Here is a 23,564-nt window from a genome sequence, read left to right on the forward strand (position 1 = left end):
AACTACGCAGGACAGAAAAGAATATATATCTGCTCTCTGTGAGAGTCAGTGAACCAACTGGAACAAAGAAACAGGAAACTACCAACATCAACATCCGTCTCCAATCTCCTGTAAGACTTCCAACAATCTGGAATGTAAACAGAGTCTTGTGACTTCAAGCACTGCACAGTGGCATAACAGAAACCTAACAGGCATCACCAGCATACTGATCACACTGTGCCCCAAATCTCCTTATACATGCAGGTCCTGCTTACCCAACACAATGTGTTCCCAGGAAATCATTCGTTAGGTGAGCCTTCGCACAACGAGCTGATGATTTCCGTTACTTCCTATGGGAACATTTCTAATCCACGATTTGTCCAATGTCTCTCCCCTTCCCTCTATGGTTTCTTCCTAAAATGACTGCAGCCTACCAAGTAAGGACATAGGAAAACTCTGGCTCTTCAGATATCTGAATCCACAGTGTGCATAGCAAGGTTTGGGTACTAATTCCTTGTGTTTGGATAAGTGATTTTTCACCTAGTGAGTGTTTGGAAAGCAGGGCCAGCGTGTATGTTGAATAGCACTGGAGAGAAAGTAGCAGCATCCTACATTCCAACCACCAGGGTGGCAAGACACAATTACTCAATGCTACTCCTGGATACCAACTCTATGAGAAGGTGTGGATCTGCTGTAAAACAGCACCATCAGCTCACAGAGGTGACACAGAAGCCACCAAGAGAGCAAGCAGGAGCGATAGGGTCCTAAGCCCCCTTGTCCCTCTCCAATTGGCTGTACTGCAATATCCCATCTACACTGCGAAAACAGCTGCAAGTGTGATTGGATAAATAAAACTCTAGTGAAGAATTATGTGCTGCAAAGTTTCTCTTCCCTACCCTACCCCTCCTTTTAAAAATTTGTCTAGATCTGGACTGCTAACAGTTCAGCAGAAACTCTTAACAAATAACCGGAGCTGTCTTGACAATTTCACATCCAGTTGTAGCCTTGAAGTAAGCACAGAACAACGTAAGAAAACATAAGAAAATGCAAGAAAAAAGTATGAATTTATAAACTGATCTGTGGGAAGGCCCAAAGTCTCAGCTGTACCAGGGTCCAAAATCACTGTCCTTCATGCGACACTTGCGACACTATCATCACCCACTCACCTGCACTCCAGATTATCGTCTACTCTACTCTAGCCTGATTACTGAATGATGGCCAGGAGTCATTGGCAGTGCTTTGTACTCACTGAAAGAGCTCTAATTTCACGGGAAGGAGAGTGGACTTGTATTGAGGAAGATTTTATTATCTTCAGCCCAGCAATCTCACTCTCAAGTCTAATAGACCAAGGTTGCTATGGCTCACCTGTCATTCCCCACGGAGGGGATGGAGGAGGCATTTAAAGACGAGTGTTTCCCATTCGGCACCAGCTCTACCATCTCCGTCTGGATGGGGATAGCCATGGAGTTCATTTTCGCCCTCTGAAGTGAGCACCTTCTCTTCTTCCCTGGCAGTGAGCTTTCAGACAAGTAGTGAGCTATACAGCGTGGAGACGGAATCTGCACAGGGCTGTGGTCTCCTTAGCAGTGCTGTGTCTGCAAAGAAACACCCATCAAATCAGATATTTGACCCGATGAAAAAATGCTAATAAAGATTTGGCATAGAGGAATTGAACATGTCCAGCACAGGAAAGAAAATCGGGCATTGCTGTATACATTGAAGGATGGCAGGCATGTGTGTAAGATTGCAAAAGTCTCAGTCACAAGATTATTAATGAGAATTACGGTACTCCCTAAAAACCAGCCATTGTCCAAATTTTGTCCACTTGGGATCACTCCAGAACGATCCTGCTAGAAATGGCTGACAACCACTTAAATTTCTTTTCTAACCAGTAAATGAATGCATTCCGTACTGTTGATGCTAGTTTGGGTGTAGCAAGCGGATGATGAGAGAGATAACATGTGAGTGGGGAAATCTTCCTTTATGCTTCCGTAGGCCACCTTGTAGGATAGCCCAGCTTTGGAGCATCAGAGCCCTGGCTAGCTTCTCACTCTTCCACCTGCTGGTATATCTCAGTGAGATTCCACTACTTCTATCTTTGCACACAGTGTACCAACAAATTCAAGATACACCCGATAATAATCTTCAGCTTTGGGAGATGCTAATCGCAACCATGACATCATTCATTTGGGCTCTTTCCACCAATCACAGAGCTAAGAGAAAGGCTTCAAAAACCTGAGCATCAAACAGCCCAAGTATGTGTGTGACGTTGCTCTCACAATTCCCCACTGCAATACAATCTGCACTGCATGTACCCTGACACTGTAAGAGTGTCAGGACCTCCTGCCCACAAGAAACATCATTTCTTCCTTGGGGCTGCCTTTCACTGCATTTTCTTTGTAGGCCATCTGCTTCCCCGGGCCCAAACACCCTTGTTCAGGGAAGGCGTCAGAGGCCGGCATGATAAGGCACTTGCCAAGGCCCATATTCCACCAGGGGGCCTGCCGCTGATCTCCAGAGATCCCTGGTCCTGCTCCTCGTTCTTGTTCTTCCAAGTAAGTGAAGGCTGAGACTAAAGCAAGGAGAAGCAGCACCACTCTCCATCTGCCTGATGAAGCTCAGGCCCAGAGGGAGAGAGCAAGCAGACGGGCAGTAGAAAGACGGGGGTCCCAGTGATGCCATATTGCCGAAGGACCCCACGGAGCTTGTAGTGTGTACTGCCCTTGTTTGTCTTGCGTCCATCCCCTCCCTTTAGGCGTTGCTCCTACCCACTCCCAATAACATCCTCTTCCTTCCTTGCACCCTCCTAGCTGCAAGCATCTGCAGTGTTATAATAAATAATAATATTGGTTTGTTTTTATTTTTGTTTTATTACATACTCTGTATTCTCATTTTGTATTTTTCTGTAGTGAACCACTCTGGGATCTTCGGATGAAGGGCGGCATACAAATTTTAATAAATAATAATAATGGTGATGATGTTTGCAGTCCTTGCAATCTTTCCAGAGCTTGGTTTGTTCCCGACCTTACTTTCCCTTGCCGCTTTGACTCCTGCTCCTCCCCTCACTGTGCTTGTCCTTACATGAGACTTACCCCCGCCTGTCTAAATGGCCCCTTCGCAAGCTTCCCATAGAGTTAAGTGTAGCTCTAAATGTCACGCTTAGAAAATCTCCTGGCAACTTCATCTCTGATCGCAGCCATACATCTGACCGGGCTCAGGAGCAGAAAAGATACTTGGCTCACTCCCCTTAGTGTTTAATTTTTAAAATTAGTGTTGCAAAAGTCATGCTCCCTGACCTGGCCAGCCCACTGTAGCCCCACATACTTGAGGACTGTGTAGTTAAACTAGTGATCAAGGAAAAACAGACTGGACATGCCTGCAACGTTCTCTTAAGATTGATCAAAGGCCTAGTCCTTGGTGATTCTTCATTGAAAATTAATTGCCAGTCTCTTCCTGAAGCACCCCAGGGTCTTCCATTTTTCTTCCCTCTGTTGCCAAATGATTCCTGTGAAATGCTAGCCTAATTCTTTTCTTTTCAAGACATTGTAAGAGTCGGACACGACTAAACAACAACAATGTGTTGTGTTTTGCATTCATTTCCCACTCTTATTCCAAGGACCTCAGGTTCTTTCTCACCTCTGCCCTTTTGTCACAACAACCCTGCGGGGTACATTTAGGATGAGAAACAGTGAATGGCCCAAAGTCACTCAGTGAGCTTCATGGCTAAGCAGGGATTTGAAACCAGCTCTTCTTATGCTTATCTGACATAGTTACCTTTCTTTTTGAAAGAATTGTGCTAACAAAGCTTTTTTTTTGTTTGTTTGGCAAAACTGATTTCTGCTTTATTGGGCATTTAAGAGTGCAGAGAAACCAGTGGCTTGACTCTGGGAATCTTTGTCTGATCTCCTGGTGACAAAGATAAAATTTTAAAAATCAGTACCATTTGAGAAAACTCTGCAAGAGGCACAGTAAGAGCTCTGCAAAAAAGAAAAAAGAAAAAACAAAACAAAACAAAATAAACAACTCTCTCAAGCTGTTAAATAGTTCTATTTCTTGCTCCACAGTCTCTCTCTGTCTCATACACATACTCGTTTAAGGGTGTCAGTACCAGAAAAAAGCAGAAACAAAGCATGAATGGGCAAGGGAGATAAGTGCTCTTGGATCACCTTCTGATGATCAAAAACATCCCAAACCCTGGTCTTGTTTGCCAATGGAACAGAAAGCAAAATAAATAATTAAATCTGAGCTTATTTTGTTATTCAACACCGCCGGTTACTCATTTCAGATGTCCTAATTGCAACCTCCTTGTAACATATCAAATAGATGCTAACAATAGTTTAAGCAGCAAAACACCAACCCCATCCTTTCCAACAAACCAAGTTTGTGATTCAATCCATTGTACTTAAGAATCCAGTAGGGTGACAAGCTTGAGTTCCCACGCACATCCCTTCCTTTGACTTTTTCCAGGGCACAAAATCAACTGATAGAGAGATGAGAGAACCAGTGGTTGAAAGTGAAAGAGAGCAAATGCAGCAAAACATGACGGAACACCAGAATAGAGTATCAGTATAATGTTAAGGGGATTCCTGCCAAAGATCTAGCCTGCAATCCGAAGCACACACTTACCCGGGAGCAAGTCCCACTGAACTCAGCAGGGCTTAATTCTGAGTAGACGTGTCTAGGATTGCACTGCTAATCTACTTTCGTCACTGTAGAGATCAGACTTGGGAAATGTTTGGCTGCCCACAGGTAACAAATAAGCCAACCTCAACTGTGATTGTTTGTGACTGACAAAGACTCCTAAAATGTCAACATACCCACCCCAACGAGGCAAACGAAAACAACTTTTGTGCTTTTTGTTCCCCCTAGTTTTAGCAGAAGGGAGAACTGAAATAAGCCCTTTCACATTGCTTTTCAAGAAACAGCCCTTCATTCTCTGTAGGGCACCCCATTTTCTGCTCCTAGTTCCTATGCAACAATACTGCCAGCGTTAGAAAAACCGCAAGGCACACCTGCAGTCCCTTTTTACATGACTCCATTACTCAAAGCATTGAGAGTGAGGGTCAGGTGAGGAAGGGGGGGATTCACACGTCTTTGTGCTGCGGTGTGAGAAGGACAGGAAGCTTCTGCCATGCTCGATCTTGTTGCAACAGTGGTGTCGCATCACCACAAACATATATACATCATACACTCCATAGACTGATAGGTGGTTTTTGCGGGCACTGGTTTCAACAACCCTTAGGTATGCCTCTGCTGGCTGGATATACTGACAGACTTTCCTTTTCCAGGTAGTTGGACAAACTCCTAACTCCCAGCTCCGACATGGGTGACAGTGGATTTTGAGCGCAGGTAGGTCTCATGACCCCCACAAGGGTCCCCAGCAGACCTTTCATTCCTCACACATCCCTATTTACACATCAACTCTGTGCGGCATTTTCAGGAACTCACACGTTTTCTGGGCTTCTTTCAGCTGCCGCACACTTTCCAAGCAATCATTCTGATACAGATATGAACCTCAGGCATTTGGTGTGCCTTTGGTGAGTTTGAGTGACAGGAAATTGGGACCGGAATTGCCGGGAGGGGTGGGTTGAAAGAACATGACACTACAGTCACAGAAGCTGTCAGATGTTGTGATTGTGCAGCTGCATTTAGGGAGGAGCATAGTAGGATTGCTTAACCTCACTGCATGCCTGGTACAGACAATAAGCCTAGGCGGATCCTGTGTCCAATGGGCATTCAACAGAAACTCGATGCCATCCCCTTGCAATCTGTGTCAATGCTTAATTCACGCTCACTGTTAAGAGTTGTGTGCCTCATGAGGGGCCTGAGCAGATTTCATGTTTGGTGCTGCTATTGTAGTTTCCCCATCAATGCCCATTGGCGCTTTCTCCTTATTCACCGTAACCAAGTTACCTCTTAACCTTCCTTTTAGATGCTAAGCAGACTTGAGCTCCTGAAATCCCTCCTTGTGAGCAGAGCAAGCCTCAGCCCTTGGAAGTTCACAGTCACAACTGAACCAAAACTGACAAAAGCACTTGGCCTGATGCCCTGGCAGCATCTCCAACTCCTGTGCCTGGAGCACAAAGGAAGGAGAGAGGGATTCAACATCTAGGAAAGGTGATGGCGGAGGAGACAGGAGGACAAGAAACGTGTTGGCAGAAGCCTGTGGGCTCAACTTATTGCAAAAGGATGCAGAATACTGGCAGCAGCAAGTGAATAAGGAAATGGCAGTGATTAGGAAGGAAATCCTATCTATACAGGCAATCCAAACACAGGGCACACACACACTTGCCCTAATAATTAGAGGCCCTCCTTAAAGATGGAGATTAGCTTCTTCGTACAAAATTTGAGAAAACCATAACAGAGGGTCCAATGCATTCTCGTGAAGTTTTTTTTCCTAGTACTGCAGGTTCAAAGAAGGTGCTGCATTTAATTTTGCCTTCCTGGAATAACCCAGTACTCATATAAAGGAGGATTGCTGATGCCAATCCCTAACCCTATCCTTTAAAAGCTGAATGAGAAGTTCACCCAGTGTGAGTTCTCTCTCAGCATGAAGACACAGTTGCTGGTTCAGTTGCTCTGAGATTACTTAGCCTGGCTTAGGAACACAAGAAGAGGCTGTTTTATGCCAAGTGAGGCAAATTGGCCCCTCTATCTCAGTATTGCCTACAATTGACTGGCAGTGGCTTTCCAGGGTTTCAGGTGAGGGTCTCCCCCAGCCCTACCTAGAGATGCCAGGGATTGAAACTGGGACCTTCTACAAGCAAAGCAAATGCTCTACCACTGAAGTGATGGGTCTTTGCCATAAGCGGTTACATCTCTTTTTGAGTCACATCTTATGTCTCACAGCACAACATGCAACAAAACATAATTCACAAGCGACAAGGCAGATGTGGGTCCTACCCCCTCATGTCTTCTATACTGGTGCAAGACTTTAGGGAAGAGTCTTTTGTTTACATATACACACATCACCCTCAAGCACACAAGCAGAGAGCCCTTGAATGAGCTCTTCGGAATTCTGAGATACAGAGAATTACAGGACTGGAGGGCGGTCTCAAAACAAGGTCAAAAAAAATCTTTTGCTAACAGAATGATGATCAGAACTCAACCGCCACACCCCAAAAGTGTTAGGATATTTCCGTTCCACCTTAAAAGGGAGCAGGATGTTTGTATAACAGCCTGCGTAAGTTCCTGTCTCACAGGATGTTTATGTTGTAAGTTCGTTTCGTTTTCTGCTGTTTTGCCTGAGCAGTCGGAGCAGATGGTCATGCCTTCTTTGTTCTGACCAACGCCTAATAAACTGTAAATATGCATGTCCTGCTCTCATGCTTGTGCAACTTTTTGCTGTGTGAATTCTGCTGTTATAGTGTGCACTAAGCCTGAGGCTTAGTGTCGCTGAATTGCTGATATTGCCTGACTACGGGAGGTTGATGGATCGTCCGGCACCGAGCTTGGGGGCTCAGATGGACTTTATCTCCCTGGCAGTATCCCAACAAAAAGATGGTGGGTTATACAGCCTGTCCTTAAAACCTCTTAATAGAATAAATTCTCCAACATCTGTAGGTCAGATGTACTTCAACCCCTCAGCCCAGCTGCAAGATATTGGGATCCAAGCACTTGTGTGGGAAGACAACGTTTTCACACTCTTCAGGAACGGTATATCACTGCAAATTGCTAACAAAAACAGTGACAACAATTGCATTGTCCTAAGAACAGATCCTCCAGCCCTATATGGAGCTTGATATATGGTTCTTACGGCTCACAGAGGACAATTAGGCAGAGAAAGGGGGGGAGAGTAAAATGAGGGTTTAAGTGGGGAAATAATGCACCCCGCTTCACCAGAAGATGGAAATATCAGCAAATACTTCCCCTGGTTGTTCTTTGGCCACACATTCCTGGGGGAACAAAAGTTCTGCCCACCTGGGCCTGGCAGCGACTGCCTTCCGTGCTAGTCAGGACACTGAAGTCTGAGGGGAGCCGGAGAGACTATAAGAGGCCTGCCAGGCTGTGAAAGCAGCGAGCGCCGGATATGTTGGCAGTCAGCACAAAGTGCCTTCTGTTTGGGCTCATAGCCCTTGCCGGTCGATAGCTGGGAAGCGGCTCCAAGAGACAGAGCATCTTTATAGGCAGTTCATGCCCAAAGTAATGAGGAGGGCTGCACCCCCCACAGCCCCCTCCAGCCTCTTTTCCTTACCAACTCCCCCCGCCCCTGACTTTTTTTCTTCCGCTCTGCCACCCACAGCTCTTGGAAGTTTGCTGTGATGCCTTAAAAACAATCTTGCTATTGGAACAACGTATGGGCCACTTCGTGTGCCAGGACGAGGATAATGACACTGAGGTGAATGTCTGGGACTGATGTGCAAAAGAACTTGGAGCTCAGCTCCCAAACTTTGCCACAGGCTCCGTGACCAGGAATAGGTTGCTCGGAGTCCTTCTGCACCGCAGGCAAGAATTCTCCCTGGCTCCCTTTCCGGGCTTTGTACAGCGTGTAGAAACTACAGCTGGCAAAAGGGGACTCAGGGACTCTAAGGCAGGGATGGAGAGTCTTTTCCACTTCCTCGTGGCCAGAGGGCTGCAAGGCCAGATGAAAGAGTGGGGGGAAACGTAAGCAAGAATGGGTGGGGCCATCACCTTTGACTCTCACCTTTGGAGAGGAGGCTATACTGCAGCCATACAAAAGCAAGAAGTTTCTATACACACACATACACCTACCCTCATATCACTCCTTCTTCTACCCAAGCAAGCAAAAGTTGCCATCACAGTTCAAGGGCATGTTCAAGACAGGCAAAAGAACTCAAAGCAGGTTGTGGAGCAGGACTGGTGAATGTCCTGGGGGCCGCACTTGACTTGTGGGTCCTCAAGTTCCCTGCTGCCACTCTATGGTCTTGCTGCCACTTGCAGTATACCTCCAAGTGTTGGGATCTAACTCCACCACTCAGCTGAAGAAAAAACTCAGATGAGGGCAATCATCTATAGCAATTTATGAATGAGATGCAGATTAATTCTCAACACTAAACGTGCAGAATTTCATGCATATCTGGATACCTGTGTCCCATTTCCTCTTCTATTCAAAAAACTCTATTCTAATAACAAAATATAAGTACTGTTTAAACTCCTGCCAAATTGCAGCAACTGTTTATGAGTTCTAAACCCATATACTCTACGATAAAAGGTACACAGCAGCAAATAAGTCTTTGTTTTCTCCCAAGGGCTCCATAACTGCTTTGTTTGTTTATGGTGTTTTTTATGGGGGTGTTTGTTTATCATGAAACAGGCATTTTCAGGCGTTTAGATGAAGAAATTGCTTTTCAGTAGCATCAAAATGTTTCACAACAGCTTTATCTCTGGCAAGAGAGCAGAAGGCAGAGCAACAGATTTCCTGGTATCTGAAATAATAGAAGCTAGTGACTTCCAGTGGTCACATTAGGAGTATGGAACTACAGTGAAGTATTCTAAAGCAGTATAGCAGAGCCTAATGCTACACCGAGTGATAAGCACAGGGATGTACTTGGCCTTTTCCAATGCTTCCCACAACCACTTCCAGGATATGGGCTGGCCCAAGACATTTTGCTGCCTGAAGAAGAAAGTGCCACCTGCATCCTCCTCCAACATACAACTGAATCTTACCAACACTGATGATGGAACAGCATCCTCTGCCACACCTGAGAGTGGTAGGGCAGCTGAAGAGGTGTGGTCTATGTGACACACAGAACTTTATCCTCCCAAACCTTCCTACCCCAATGTCCACTGTCTTTCTCTGCCAAATGGTAGGGCTGTGTCTGTCAAAGAAAACAATCCTAATCCAACATGAGGCACTGTGGCAAATTCTTGCCTTCATCCCAGCAAGCCACCATTAGCATTTCTTCCATAGCCAATTAAAAAAACATCCAGTAAACATACAGGAACCTATTGGCAACTTCTCACATCCTGCTACAGTCAACTTTTTAAAAACCCAGTCATTTCCAAAGTAAACATAAAGGAAGCTATTAGCAATCTCTCACATCCTATTACTATTCCCCTAGGTTTCCTGATGCACAAGATGGGCCGGGAAGCAGCATCATTCAAAGATGCACGCTCTCTAGTCAGCCCACCTTCCATCTTCAGCTACGCAAACCTCTAAATAAAGAGAAAAAGTAATGTTGTCCCTTGAAACCTAGAAATGCAGCTAGAAGAATGTAAGTGAAATTCCGACCATTCTAATCTCAATGTTGCTTCAGTGATTTGCAAGGAACTACAAATGACCACCATGTCACTTCAGTGCTCTGTTAAACAAGTCATCTGAGTCATCTTATTTATCTAGCATTAAGCTTGCATCATATAAATGCATAATCCCTACTTCCGGGCTGCCAGCTCTCTGCCATGTGACCGTTCCACTGGAATATTTCTTCTGTGCCACCAACCTTTTCCTCCTTCAGGGATGAGGATGCCTGGACAAGCAGCTGGACCACTTGCATCAGGGACAGAGCTCTGGGGCAAGAAAGACACCCACATGGTGCTACAGTCTTGTCATGCATCTGAGAAAGTGGACTGTAGCCACATCATTATGTCATAATAAATTTGTTTTTAAGGTGCCTTTTGTGTTTTTAAGGTGCCAGAGTATCATCTGTGGTTTAAGCAACCCACAAACTGGAAGAAACAAGACAGTACCAGTTTGTCGTTGAGGAATTTTAATGTGAGAAACAACCATTGTAATTCTTTCCTGAATTTACAGTATGCTGGATTCTTGATGGCTCAAAGGATTTTTTTTTGGAATGACAGTGACTTGTAATTTTGAAAACGGCAAGTGATAGCAAGTCTACCACCCACAGTGATAAGAAGTTCTTGTTTGCTTTGCCGCTAGGAAATTGCATGTAATTTTGAGTTAATTGTTTTTTTCACTTATGTCATCCTATGTGGTCTTTAATTATAAAAGCCCATCTATTATAATTTGGATTTCCATAAATGGTCAGATGTGATGATCCAGGGAAATGTCAGGAGTAAATGTCACCACAAAAGTAATTGTGCAATGATAAGGCAGGCATGAAACACATTAAAAACACCTCAGACTGGCATGGACTTGCAGAAGAGTACAGAGTCCATGTCCTTTCTTTCTATGGCACACAAATACTCTGATGAAAATTCTCAGCAGGTTGCGCTCCGGAGTTCTCATGTGGCAAGATGGAACTTCAAAACCTTGTTTTTGTTTGCTTATCTCCTCTTAAAAGAGGGGTGGGGCAGGGGTGAGAGAAAGAGAGAGAGAGAGAGATTAGATTCCTCCTGACACACAGAACTGGATCTCACTGCAACATACATTCTGAGGCTTTACTACATAAGATCAAGAGTTCATGCCTCACCTTCTGTCCCATTAACAGATGAATAATGAAGGGTGAACCATGAGGTTTTTGTTCCACCCTACTGGGAATTCAGTACATGATAAACCAATGGTGCCAAAAGACTTCCCATATCTGATAAGTTAAAACATAAAAAGAGTTATGCTGAATCAAGCCCATATAGTCCAGCATCCTGTTCTCACAGTGGCCAATCGGCTACCTATGGGAAGCCTGCAAGCAGGAACTGTACTCTTCCTCACTTGTTATTCAGGAACGCACTGCCTCTGATAATGGAGAAGGAACATAGCAGGTAAGTCACATTAAGGGTTACATAGAATGCTCATTAAAACCAGTGGGGAGGATGGCCGTTTCCATGGGACAGCAGTGATCACACACACACACCCCTCTGTAAAAGATGGCATCATCAAGTATTATTCAAACTACATAATATGTTTCCTCCTAGAAACTGAAAATCCTTCCTCTTGGTCTGTGGCTCAGAAGTCTTACCATTGTGTGATGTGATAAGCATTTCCCCCCTTATGCAGCTCAGGTACTTGAGAAAATCTGTTTCTGAATGCCAAGTGCCATGGCTGTGACTGATTTCCATCGCTCTTTATTTAATTTAATGCACAGAAAAGGTTTCTGCCTCCATCCTGACTCTGTGTGAAATCCACAGATCGAGCAGGCCTCCGCTGACAGCTGGCAGCGTCTGACAGGAACAGCATTTTGTTCCATAGCTGGCGTGCTTCCCAGAATGCAATTCAGCTGGGCACCTGATTGGCAATATTAATGTGGAAATGAGGCGGTCGCACAAGATGCTAATGATTTTTAAACACTTATTTGAAAAGTATTTTAATGAGTTGACAGCGGGAAATAGGGAGAGTTAAACAAAATCGATAGAATGGGAAGGCAGACCCTCCCTGAAACTGTTTGCTTTGCTTTGAGATAAGGTCTTGCAGAACAGCAAATAGAAGTAACCTTGTGTACAAAGGGGTATGTGTATGCCTCATTACAGTATCTGAGAGTTTGCATGGCATGTAAGCATTACTTTTACATGGAAATGTACTGTGCATTTCTCTGCTGTGTGGCTGTACTTTGAGTCTATCTTTGCCTGTAAAGGGAGACTTCTGGAGGCATCTAGGCAAATGGATGTATTACTCTTGGGTGCACACAAGCAATAATGTGCATGGTGTCTGCTAGATAAGTACTGGCCTGAATAGACTGCATGCGCTCAGGAGCACATCACTATGTGCTGGAGCACATCTAATTTCCGACAGCTCACTACTGGCTTGTGATGTTGGTGCTTGTGTGCTGAGGATGATGCTTGCGCGCACACCATTATATATTGCCCCCTGGAAGCGGTGGGCTGCTTTCATCTGCCCAGAACTCACCACATAGTGTTGGAAATCCTCCTGGAGATCCTCCCCAACACACTCAGGACCATGTTAAAAATGACAGAAAGCAACCACATTAAACATTTGCAAGAAACTGTCAAAATCATGGACTAAAACAGAGAAGAAGATTCTCACCAAACAACAAGTTATCCAGGCAGTTACACAGTTTATGGCAATTAATAAGAGCTTTGCTGGGAATAAAAGGTTTAATATTAAATAACTTTTGTGCATGCACCTACTAAAGCAGCAGGCAGTGGGCACATGGTCTGCTAAACACTGGCCATGCATGCTCAGGACCCTATTTAATATTCCAAGCCAGGGAAGAACTCCTGGGGGAAATAGTGCTCAATTCATAATAATACATTACGAGCTGGACAAACACATATGTCAAGCCAGGTAATTTTTAATTTTGGAGCCAAATTTATTATTATGGTAGAGTGCTCTATTGTTTTTGGGCTTCGGCCCAAAGACACAACAAATCAAATTCCCTTATGCTGATAGCTGTCACAAGAAGTAGCTTCAAGTGTTGCAAGTCAGGGGCAAATCAAGACATGATGGGAGCAGCCATATTTGTTGTTCACATGCCTGGCCCCCATCTAAAATGGGGAGTGGATGGGTGTTAGGATCTACTTTTTCTGAAATGGGTGAAATGAACCCCTAGCATGTACACTTTCCATCACTGCAGGCACATTTCTCTCCAGCCACATTCTGATACAAAACTAATTCCGCATGGACAGGGCAGAATTCTTAGAATGTGGGGAGGTAAGATGGGGAAAGGCTCAGTTCCCCTCACCCACCCACATTTTTGGTTGTAAAAAGCAGCCTACCTCACACCCCATTTGTAGATGTGAATGTGCCCGACAAATGAATAAACAAGCATAGCCACCCCCTGTCACATTTAGTTTGGCCTAAAGGGTACACAAGAATGTTTTTTAGTCCCAGCACAACTGATTTGTTCTGGGGGTCATTTGCTCCAGCAGCACAGGATGTTCCTGGGGAGATTCTGGCCACCATCATTCGCATAGGGCCTGCTGCCACTGATGCCTGGCTTTGGTAAACATAACCCCTCCCTGTCCTCTTAATCTCCCAAGGCAAAGTAAGTTTTGATTCTTTGAATGGGGGAGGAGAGACCAAAGAGCAGGGGGCTGGTACGTTCCGGCCCTCCCACCCTTTTTACAGAGGTAGTAGGGGATTCTGATGGGATGTGGGTGGCACTGTGGGTTAAACCACAGAGCCTAGGACTTGCCGATCAGAAGGTCGGCAGTTCGAATCCCCGCAACGGGGTGAGCTCCCGTTGCTCAGTCCCTGCTCCTGCCAACCTAGCAGTTTGAAAGCACCTCAAAGTGCAAGTAGATAAATAGGTACCGCTCCGGCGGGAAGGTAAACGGCATTTCCATGCGCTGCTCTGGTTCGCCAGAAACGGCTTAGTCATGCTGGCCACATGACCCGGAAGCTGTACGCCGGCTCCCTTGGCCAATAAAGCGAGATGAGTGCCGCAACCCCAGAGTTGGCCACAACTGGACCTAATGGTCAGGGGTCCCTTTACTAGGGGATTCTGAGTTGGTCACAACAGCTGGAGTTAAATGGCGTCAGTTCTGCCGTGATTCTAATGGGATGTTAGACATAAATGAGGAAACTGCCATCAGAGACAAGTTATATTAGGATCCAAGAATTTGTTATAGTGCAACCAAAAAGTGAAACTTGGGTTTTCAAAATAAGCTTTGGTCAACTGCTATCAAAATTTTGGGAGTGGGGGCACAGTGAGGGAGAGGGTGAGAAAGCCTTATTGTACAGGCACAGGGCTTCCGCTGAGGGAATTAATTCCATGAATCCCACCCAAAATGTTTACCTCTCCTAAGGATACCTTGGCCCAGGCCTGGGTACCCTGCAATGCCTCTTAGCCTTCGAAGAGACACATTGAAGCATGAAGGGACAGGCAGGGGCTGAAATCAGGGGAACCACAGCAATAGGCTCATGCAGGCCCTTATGAACCATCCCGTGGCTGTCTGGCGCTTACCTATAGTATAAATCAATGCGATGCAGATTTCATCAATGGCATTGAACTAAAAACAAGTCTCCAACAAAATAGAGAGATTAGGAGCCTCCAAGAGTATGCTCCAGATAACTGGCTCTCAGACTTTGCATATGAAGGAAGAAGCCCTTTACTTTCGACACTAGACAGTGCTCAGTAATTTTTTTAACCAATAACTATGAGTCAACAAGATTCTTGATGACAGATTTGTCTGTCTTGGCTGGAGGCAGTCATAATGGATGTGTTTACTGATTTTATTATAATCTTGTAATCTGTATACTGCCTTGAAATACTTCTACGAAAGTGTGAAATACATACATACACACACACACACATATGTACATACATACTCCCCCTTCCTTCCATTTTCCTTTTACTACTTATATTTTAAGAAAGCTGTCTGCAGCTTGAAATGTTTTGGAATTCCTTTTGTTGTCAATAGAGTTACCTTGCTGTGAGCCACAGTTCTACTGTTAGACCACCTCCAATAACAGTAGATGCTGGGGAAAGTCTCTCTCCGCCTCTTAGAAGGCAATAACAGCACATATACTCGCTCATTTCACTACAGTAGTGGTTCTCACCTGGCACTCTCAAAGCACCTTTGCAGAATTTTACTCTGCATGGCTTCTCTCTCTGTCTCTCTCCAATACAGACCCACATTATTATCCTTATTTAGAAATGGAGTATCTGAATCACTCGGATTAGGAGGCAGGTCCCAGGACACACACGGAGCTGGAGCCACAAATAGAACCCAGGCGTCCTGACTGCCTCTCACCACCACCACCCCCGCACCCCACCACTGCTGATCTGTGGAACACACAGTTTGTTGTGGTGTGTAGCAAGGAGATAATCCCCAGTAGCCTGCTGCTTAAACTCTTATTAACCCAAGTGCTTGGGTCTCTTGCTGTTTGTTCTCACTGCACTGCTGTTGCCAGAGGTCCCTTATTTTAAAGGGTCGTTTGTTATTTCCAGTGGAACATTCCTTTATTCCTGTTTTTCCAAATCCACACAACAGACCCGAGCTCCATAGTTCTTTGAGAGCATTTAATCCGGCAGCCCTAGCCAGCAGAGAGGCCTTCGCTCTGCTCCCCCTTTCCCTTGTCCTGTCCTTCCTCGGGAGACGAGAGCAGATGCTGGTGGACAGAGAGAATCTGAATTAGCTATACTGCATGTTCCCAATCAGATAAATCCAACAGGATTTTAACTGTAATTGAGCTGAATGAAACCCTCGCTTTATTCTACTGGGTATGGATAGGAGCTCTCTCTTCCCTTCCTACACCCCCACTGTTTCTGCTCCTGTAAATATTTCCATCTCCAGAAAGTTTTAAATCAGGCAACAACCACAGAGGCAAGGAAGACTTTGGGGCTGTTGCATCTGCATGTGAAGTACAATGAGGTATAAGGAGGAGAAGGGCCACAAAGCAATGAATGTGGCATGGTGGTATGGAGCCAGCAGCCCTGTAAAATAAGGCACATTTGGCACATTCAAGGGAGCTTAGGTCCCTGAACCTTCCCTTCAGTTTTCTTACCTTTTCTTTGTTAAATAACAAACAACCCCTGAGGTTTTTTCCCATTTATTCTCCTAAATGTCCAACGGTTACCAGTACATGCACAATTAGCAGCTTAAATCCAATTCGAAAGAGACGGCAACACACAATTCTTGGTTTCCATTTGGGGGTGTGTGTGAATTGTGTCTTAAGCATTTAACACTAGAGAAAAAGGTGGTGCTGGTAAGACCCCTTTAGAGCACATGAATGCTCCATCTCTCTCTTCAAAGGGTATGTAAAACAGGAACAGACATGATCAATACAGATAATATGATATCAATTTTACAGTGTGTGCTCAAAGCAGAGTTACGAATTCACCTGCTCAAACAGAGATGATTTTAGCGTTATTTTCTATTCCACTCAATGGGACTTACATTTGAATAGCGATGTATAAGACTGCACTGTTAAATCTTGTTGTTCAGGCCAAACTAGACTTTTGCCACATAGTTTGCTGATGCACAGCTTTTCTTTAACCAACAGGGGCCTGGGAGTGGGGGTGGGATGGATTGGGTCAGTTGTGTGCCGGAAGAAAGCTTAAAGACTAAAAAGGTTATTATGGCAGAAGCTTTTGTGGGCTAGCATCCAAGTCTCATATGCATTAAGTGTTATCCTAAGTTGTCAACTGCACATTTATTATATATATACACAAATATACACAGGGTGTGGGTTTGTGGGTGCACGTGCGCGCGCGTACACTTGGGGGGGGCAGGTATTGTAAGCAGTGAAGTCAGAGGGAAATGGAATGGAAAAAGTGACAATTAACAGTGACTGTTTACAAAGCAGTGCTGGTGATAACAAACATCCTGTCATTGGTAAGTGATTTAACACATTTAGTGTCATTAAAAACTTATTATCAATATTCTAGGCTAACCTCTTGATAAATTGCAATGCAGTAGTTTCCTTTGCCCAAGAAGGGCCTCTCTAAGTTCAGTAGTGGAGCGCCTCTATCTAGAGTCATCTCCCTCCATTACACACAGATGGAGATGAAGGACTTATCACACAAAAGGTTATGGCCGACATTCACTGATCATCTGGATAGAGCTGAGATTATACACCACAAAAGAAAGAGCTAAAGTTACTAGGATGTTCCTAATGCCTCCAATTGCCTAAATCTGGCTTTGAATGCTAGTAATTATAGGGAAAGAGTTCCTGGAGCTCAGTCTTGATTTGAAAATAGAAAGCAAAGTGAAGCCCACCTTAAATGCAGGAATCGCAGCTAAGTAGGCATTACAGAAGTAAAGACTAGACCACCCTTTGGGTCCCTTCTAACTCTACAATCCTATAATAATGGGAGCTGCTCCCCTTTGCTATGTGGTGTTGTCTGGTGCTAGAGCAACCGAGAAAACACACACATATTACATCCCTTGCTCCTAAGCAGCATAGGAAACGAAGGAGATTCTGTATTTGCTATACAGTGGTACCTCTGTGTCTGCGCGGGTCGTGATTCACCGCTTCTGCGCATGATGTCATTTTGACCGTTACTTCCGGGTTGCCGCAGTGCGCAACCCGAAAATACTTATCCTGAAGCTACTTCAACCTGAGGTATGACTTTAGTCTGCAAGTGGGCCAATATTTTGTCAATTTCTTTGAAGACCCTGAATCAGCCACGCAATTCAGCCAAAATGGTCTGGATGATAAGCAATTTGGAAGCATAACCTCCAAAATGGTTCAGAGGCTGTTTTGGAAGCACCACTGTTAAGCAAGCATCACTCACCTATCTGAATTCTTCCTATACACAGCAACCTCAACTGTAGACTGCCCAAATTATGTCATGTTAATTCGGTCCCACAATTTTCTCTAGCAAAATCCTGACAGCATATGAGGAATAGCTCAGCAGCACTGCAAGCAGTAAATATGAAAATAGAACCATCTTCTAGTTCATTTTAATTTTATTAAGAGAATAAGAGTAGCGTAAAAGATGCAATTAATTCTCAACCAATGTCAGTCCTGCAAATGTCAACCTATCTACTAATCCAGTGGCTGCTGTAGCACCATTGATCTTATCTTGCCACGGCTACAGGAACAAATTTGCAAGGCACATTAGGACTGAGCTGTTAGCCTCCTATATTTTCTAAAAATTATTTTGATCCAGAAATATCTCAGCATCTCTCTCTCTCTCTCTCTTTCATGCATACACAGACAGTCATTAAGGAAAACTGCTACAAGGCTGTACTTTACTAACAAACAGCTGCATAATTACATAGGAATTCGGAAACCCCACAACCCACTACCAAAATTTAGTAGAACAAAAGACGTTGACCATAAAACCACCCTGGGATTTTAGGATGAAGGGTGGTATACAAATAATAATAATAATAATTGCAAAACTCTCACTACTGCCAGGATCTTGGTTTCTGACCTGATGTCAACAGATCTACGCAGACAGTGCAAACCTCTGTTGTGCTTGTTTCTCCATCTGTAAGCCATGACTAACACTACAGGCCAACCATCCCTGCAATTAGAGTAGAGCAGGGTTATTTAAATCTCTCATTTGTACTAAAATACCAGCTGCTGTGTTCCAGTTGTTTGGTGCCATATTATTTACCAAATGAAGCAGGTTTCCTTGCATGAATTTGCCATGGCTTCACCATTCTGGATACAAAAGCATAAGAAAGAGGTGAGGTACCTGTGGCTCTGCAAGTGTTCTTGGACTCCAATTCATCACAGTCCCAGCCAGCATGGCCAAATATCAGGGAAGATGGCAGCTGGAGTCCAAACAACATATGAACAGCCACAGGTTCCCCACCCCAAAGATATCAAAGCTTGAGATCACATGTTGACATCATTTAGGGAAGCTAATGCCATGCTAAGACCCCCACTTCACACCTGATGTTGCTGTGAAACTCTGGTGAACAAAGTTGCCTAATCTATTTCCATGGGTCAGCCTTCTCACCTAGAAAAAAAGCAAAACCTTTTTTGGTTGCAGGGAAACCATCATAAAAATCTATACTGAATTGTCCTTGTGATGGTGAATTGAATCCTTGCCACAGGCAGAACATATCCTGTCTGGGGAGGGGGTTAGACAGAACATACATGAGGGAGACAAACACAGGAAAGGAAGAGAAAAAGGTGAGAAAGATGGGGAGAATGAGTATGCATCTGGAACAGGTTTTGGTGGGTGGGAGAAGTGGAGGGTCATAGCTGGGGGAGTTGCCACACTTTGGGGGCCCTCATGCCTGGCACTGGTGGCCATAGCTGGCACCTTCGACCCAGCCAGCAAGGCTTTCCACCTCCGCCCTTCCAGGGGAAAGGCAAAGGTAGGAGGTGGTGGAAGAGAACCTGACTGGCAGTGCCGCCACTAGAGAAGCTGAAAAATAGAAAAGAAAGTAAGCCAGGGAGAGAAGAGAGGTACAACAACTCATGTGATGGGAGGAGTGGAAGAGGGGCTGCCACTACAACCATCACTATGTAGAGAGGAGGCAGTAGAAGCGGGGGGGGGGAGCCAACGGGGGGGGCACAGTGATTTGTCCTAGGCTCCACAAATCCCTAGGGAAGACATATGGGGGGGGAGGGGGGAGAAAGACTGTCCCATGGTCAGCTGATTTGGTAGATAGATGGCAGGACTTATGCATTGCTGTTGACTAGCCAAAAGATTGTGAGGGACGCAGGTAGCGCTGTGGTCTTGCCAATCAGAAGGTCGGCAGTTCAAATCCCCGCAACGGAGTGAGCTCCCATTGCTCGGTCCCTGCTCCTGCCAACTTAGCAGTTTGAAAGCACATCAAAGTGCAAGTAGATAAATAGGTACCACTCTGGCGGGAAGGTAAATGGTGTTTCCGTGTGCTGCTCTGGTTCGCCAGAAGTGGCTTAGTCATGCTGGTCACATGACCCGGAAGCTGTCTGCAGACAAATACCGGCTCCCTCGGCCAGTAAAGCAAGATGAGCGTCGCAACCCCAGAGTCATCTGCGACTGGACTTAACGGTCAGGGGTCCCTTTGCCTTTTTATCTTTAGCTAAAAGATTGCATGCAGGCCTTGCACACTTGTTCTATAATGGATTGTACATAGGCATTTATAGTACATTGGAATAATGAATGACAATAACACTGTTGTCCCTTTTCATTTGTTCCTTAGAAATTAGAAAAAGGGGGAATCTTCTGACTGACCGTTCATGGAATACCTGTGAATAAGTCTGCCAAAGAGATCTAGGATGCAAGCTACTGAGAAGATCTTTTGCATAAGCACCATTGAACCAAAATGAATGGGAATTACAGAGCTCCCATTCCTTGCAACAGGGATTTTGCAGGAAGAGGACTTCGGCTATACCAACAATAGATAAGTCAAAAAATTGCAAAGAAACTCAAAAGGGGGAAGAATTGTCAGTGTGTATAAAAATCCCCCAATCCCACCCTTGCAGTATTTCCAATAAGGGTATTTTGCAAAATGAATTTGGTTGCCTAAAAGAATATGCTGTAGCCTACAAAGCTAGGTTTTCATCCAGCAATGCTCATTCCAGGGTTCCCCAGCAGCTCAAGTTACAAGGAAAGGTCCCAGATAAAAGCCTCCTGGCTCACCCTTCACTCTCCTGGAGTTCTGGCAAAGAAACAGGGACTCAAAGCCCAAGCCTGCAGGCAGGCAGGAAGAGCTGGTGTCTTCCCCTTCGGCTACACAAAAGGAAATAGGAACCTGCTCTTCCCTCTCGCCCAGTGTCTCCTGAATGCTGGACTAGGAAGGAGAGAGCCTGCTGACAGGCAACCTAACAAAACAAACAAACCCCAGTGGCTGTGTGCCTGAATATAATGAAGAAAGCATCACACTCTTTCATGTGGGATGCTGGAGGCAGGGTGAGTGGAGAGGAAAGGAAAGGCAGCTATAACCTATTTTACCTTTCAGTGACTGATTTGCTGGTGACGAAAAGCAAAGGTGGGCTCTGTACAATGGTGCAATTTAAAACATTTCATTGCTTTGGAAAGTCTGAGTGTCTAGAAATAAAGACAGGAGCTCAGGGAAGCGACGAGAGCCTTAAGTCTCTAGTCACCAAGGGCCCTATCCTTACAGCTGCATTGTTCCCAGTGCAAAGGCACTGTGCTCTGAATGGGAATATCTTTGAATGTTAGTCTAGTATTTTTTTTTTGCAGCTGCTCTACAAGGAAGACCAGTCCTGTGTTGCAGGTGGCAAGGGAGCTGCACTAAGGCAGAGAGAAAAGCTTGCTCCAGACCACCAAATGATTTCACAGCTAAGGCAAAATTTGGCTCACACTATGGGAAGGGCGTAGCTCAGTGGTAGGGCATGTGCTTTCCATGCAGAAGAGCCCCTGTTCAATCACCAGCATATCCAGGTAGGGCTGGGAACACACTCTGCCCCAAACCCTGGAGAGCTTCTGCCAGACTGACTCATTAAAAGGGAGCCACTAGCAAAAGGAAAGTCTTGCCCATATCAAACTTAAGATGGGGATCATCTGGCCCAGGACATAAGGCTATATCCAGCGCTCCCTGGTCACTTGCCACTGAAATGAAAACTACTTGAAGTGGGTGGAGGGACACAACTGGCCATCTCTTTCTCATGGAGCAGCAAATCTCATGGAGCAAATCCCTGCCAGTTGTACATCTCGAAAGGAGAATTAACCAGCAGTAGTCCAGCTTCAGCAACATCTGCTGCCTGTGTGCTTATAATCAGGTACGCCAGTTGCCATCTACGTGGCACAGAGAATGGAGGCAGTGGCTTGCACCTCTGCCTCAGCCCCTCCACATCAACTGGAATAGGGTTTGTGTACTTCAATGTGGACCTCCGGTTGCATGACCGCAAGCATTTATTGATAATGTAGAGAGAGCCCACCCTGCCATTATCTAACTGGATAATTAAAACATTGATTTTTCTCCCACCTCTTATTAACTGCCATCCATTTCTCTGCCTGGTATACCTTGAGTATGTCACTAAATTTCCCTATAACTGGATATTAACACTGCCACATTTGATGCACACAGAGTGGGCTGTGGAGCTAAACAACATCATAAACATGTCCACAAAGACCTTTAAGGAGAAAATACATGCTCCCTGTCTCTAAAGTGCTGTTTCTCAACCATATTAGACAGGTTGCCCCTGTTGTCACAAATTCACACTTTAGGTTGGTGGATTCATCCGACTGTATTCCTCCCTTCCAGCCCAGTGGGCAAGGAAGAACCTGGCCTATACAACAAATCTGCCTTCTATCTCCCCAAAGAATTTCATGTGTCTGCTCTTCCCAAGAGGCCAGCTATTGAGCTGCTAAAGCCTCTATTACTGTATTTAACAACTGGCTTGTTAGAGAATTAAGCATGCCTGGATTGCCCTGATAGTGATTAACAGGCAGACAAGTCTCCTTGCCCAAGTGTGACCGGGTAAGGTAGACAATGCAGGAAGAAAGCTCCGCAGTGGCTCAGGGTCTTGGGCAAAGGTTAGAGAAGCCATGTTGACTGTGGGTGGGTGTGGGGGCTAATTAGGGGACATCAGGGGAGGGAAGAATAGAGGTGGTTGGCAAATGAGGCACAGGCTGGTATGGAGGCCATGTGTATCTGGGAGGGAAATTTGGGTGGCTGTGAAAATAGGGGCATAAGGAAATTGGTGAGTGTGCTACAGTGGGCCACCGAGGAGAAGACACGTGAGAGACTGTAATGGGCAAGAGAAGGTATTTTACCCTCCTTAATAGAGCCCCATTAAACACTAAGAAAGGAAGAGGAGTGGAATTCACATATGCACAGTGATATCATGGCTTCTGATCAAACATCTCCCATTTGATACATGCCCTACCTGCTATGGGGCCAAACCAAGCGGGGGCTCCCACAAACTAAGGTTGGGGAAAACCTCAGAGTCAAAAGGGGGAATGCTCTTAAAAACCCCTCTCCATCAACCCTCCCATGGGAAGGACTCCAGGAGGCAGAGGCAGGCAGGCAGATGAAGACCACCTCAAGTCCTGGTCTAGATGCACTTTCCCCTCCCCTCCAAGGAACAACCCACCACCAGCTGTCCTGTAGGTAGGATCTTGATGTGTTTTTATGTTGATCTTTGCCTACCTTCCAATGCATTTTCAAAATATGGAATTTAATTGAAAGCTGTCTTAGACGGATTTATACTCTGAAAGGAAGGCTAAGATAAATGAATTACCTTTTAACAATATTTCTGCTGGGGAAGTTTATTCTTGAAGCCATGGATACTACCAGGACAACACAAAACTTGTGCCTTGCCTGAAACCTGCAAGGAAAGTTGCCACATTTTTTCTTTCTTTCAAGGCTGCTGTGCAATTGCCAGTTTTCAACAGGCAAAGCCACTCCAATTCACTTTCTCTCCCTGGCAAGATCTACAGTAACTGCTGAATGTCTGTCTTTCTGTA

At 45.1% G+C, this 23,564-nt stretch overlaps 1 protein-coding gene across 1 annotated transcript in view; it reads right to left on the reverse strand.

The window, feature by feature from the left end:
* The window catches only part of SLC38A3 (solute carrier family 38 member 3), a 72,163-nt gene that overhangs the window by 33,838 nt on the left and 14,761 nt on the right, over positions 1–23,564 (reverse strand). The window contains exon 2 of the mRNA XM_053377409.1: positions 1,345–1,574. Coding sequence (XP_053233384.1) covers positions 1,345–1,451 — 107 coding nt within the window. The 5' untranslated portion in view covers positions 1,452–1,574. The remainder of the gene's footprint in view (positions 1–1,344; positions 1,575–23,564) is intronic.

This window comes from Podarcis raffonei, chromosome 2 (assembly GCF_027172205.1).
Source record: "Podarcis raffonei isolate rPodRaf1 chromosome 2, rPodRaf1.pri, whole genome shotgun sequence".
NCBI classification, from domain to species: Eukaryota; Metazoa; Chordata; class Lepidosauria; order Squamata; family Lacertidae; genus Podarcis; species Podarcis raffonei.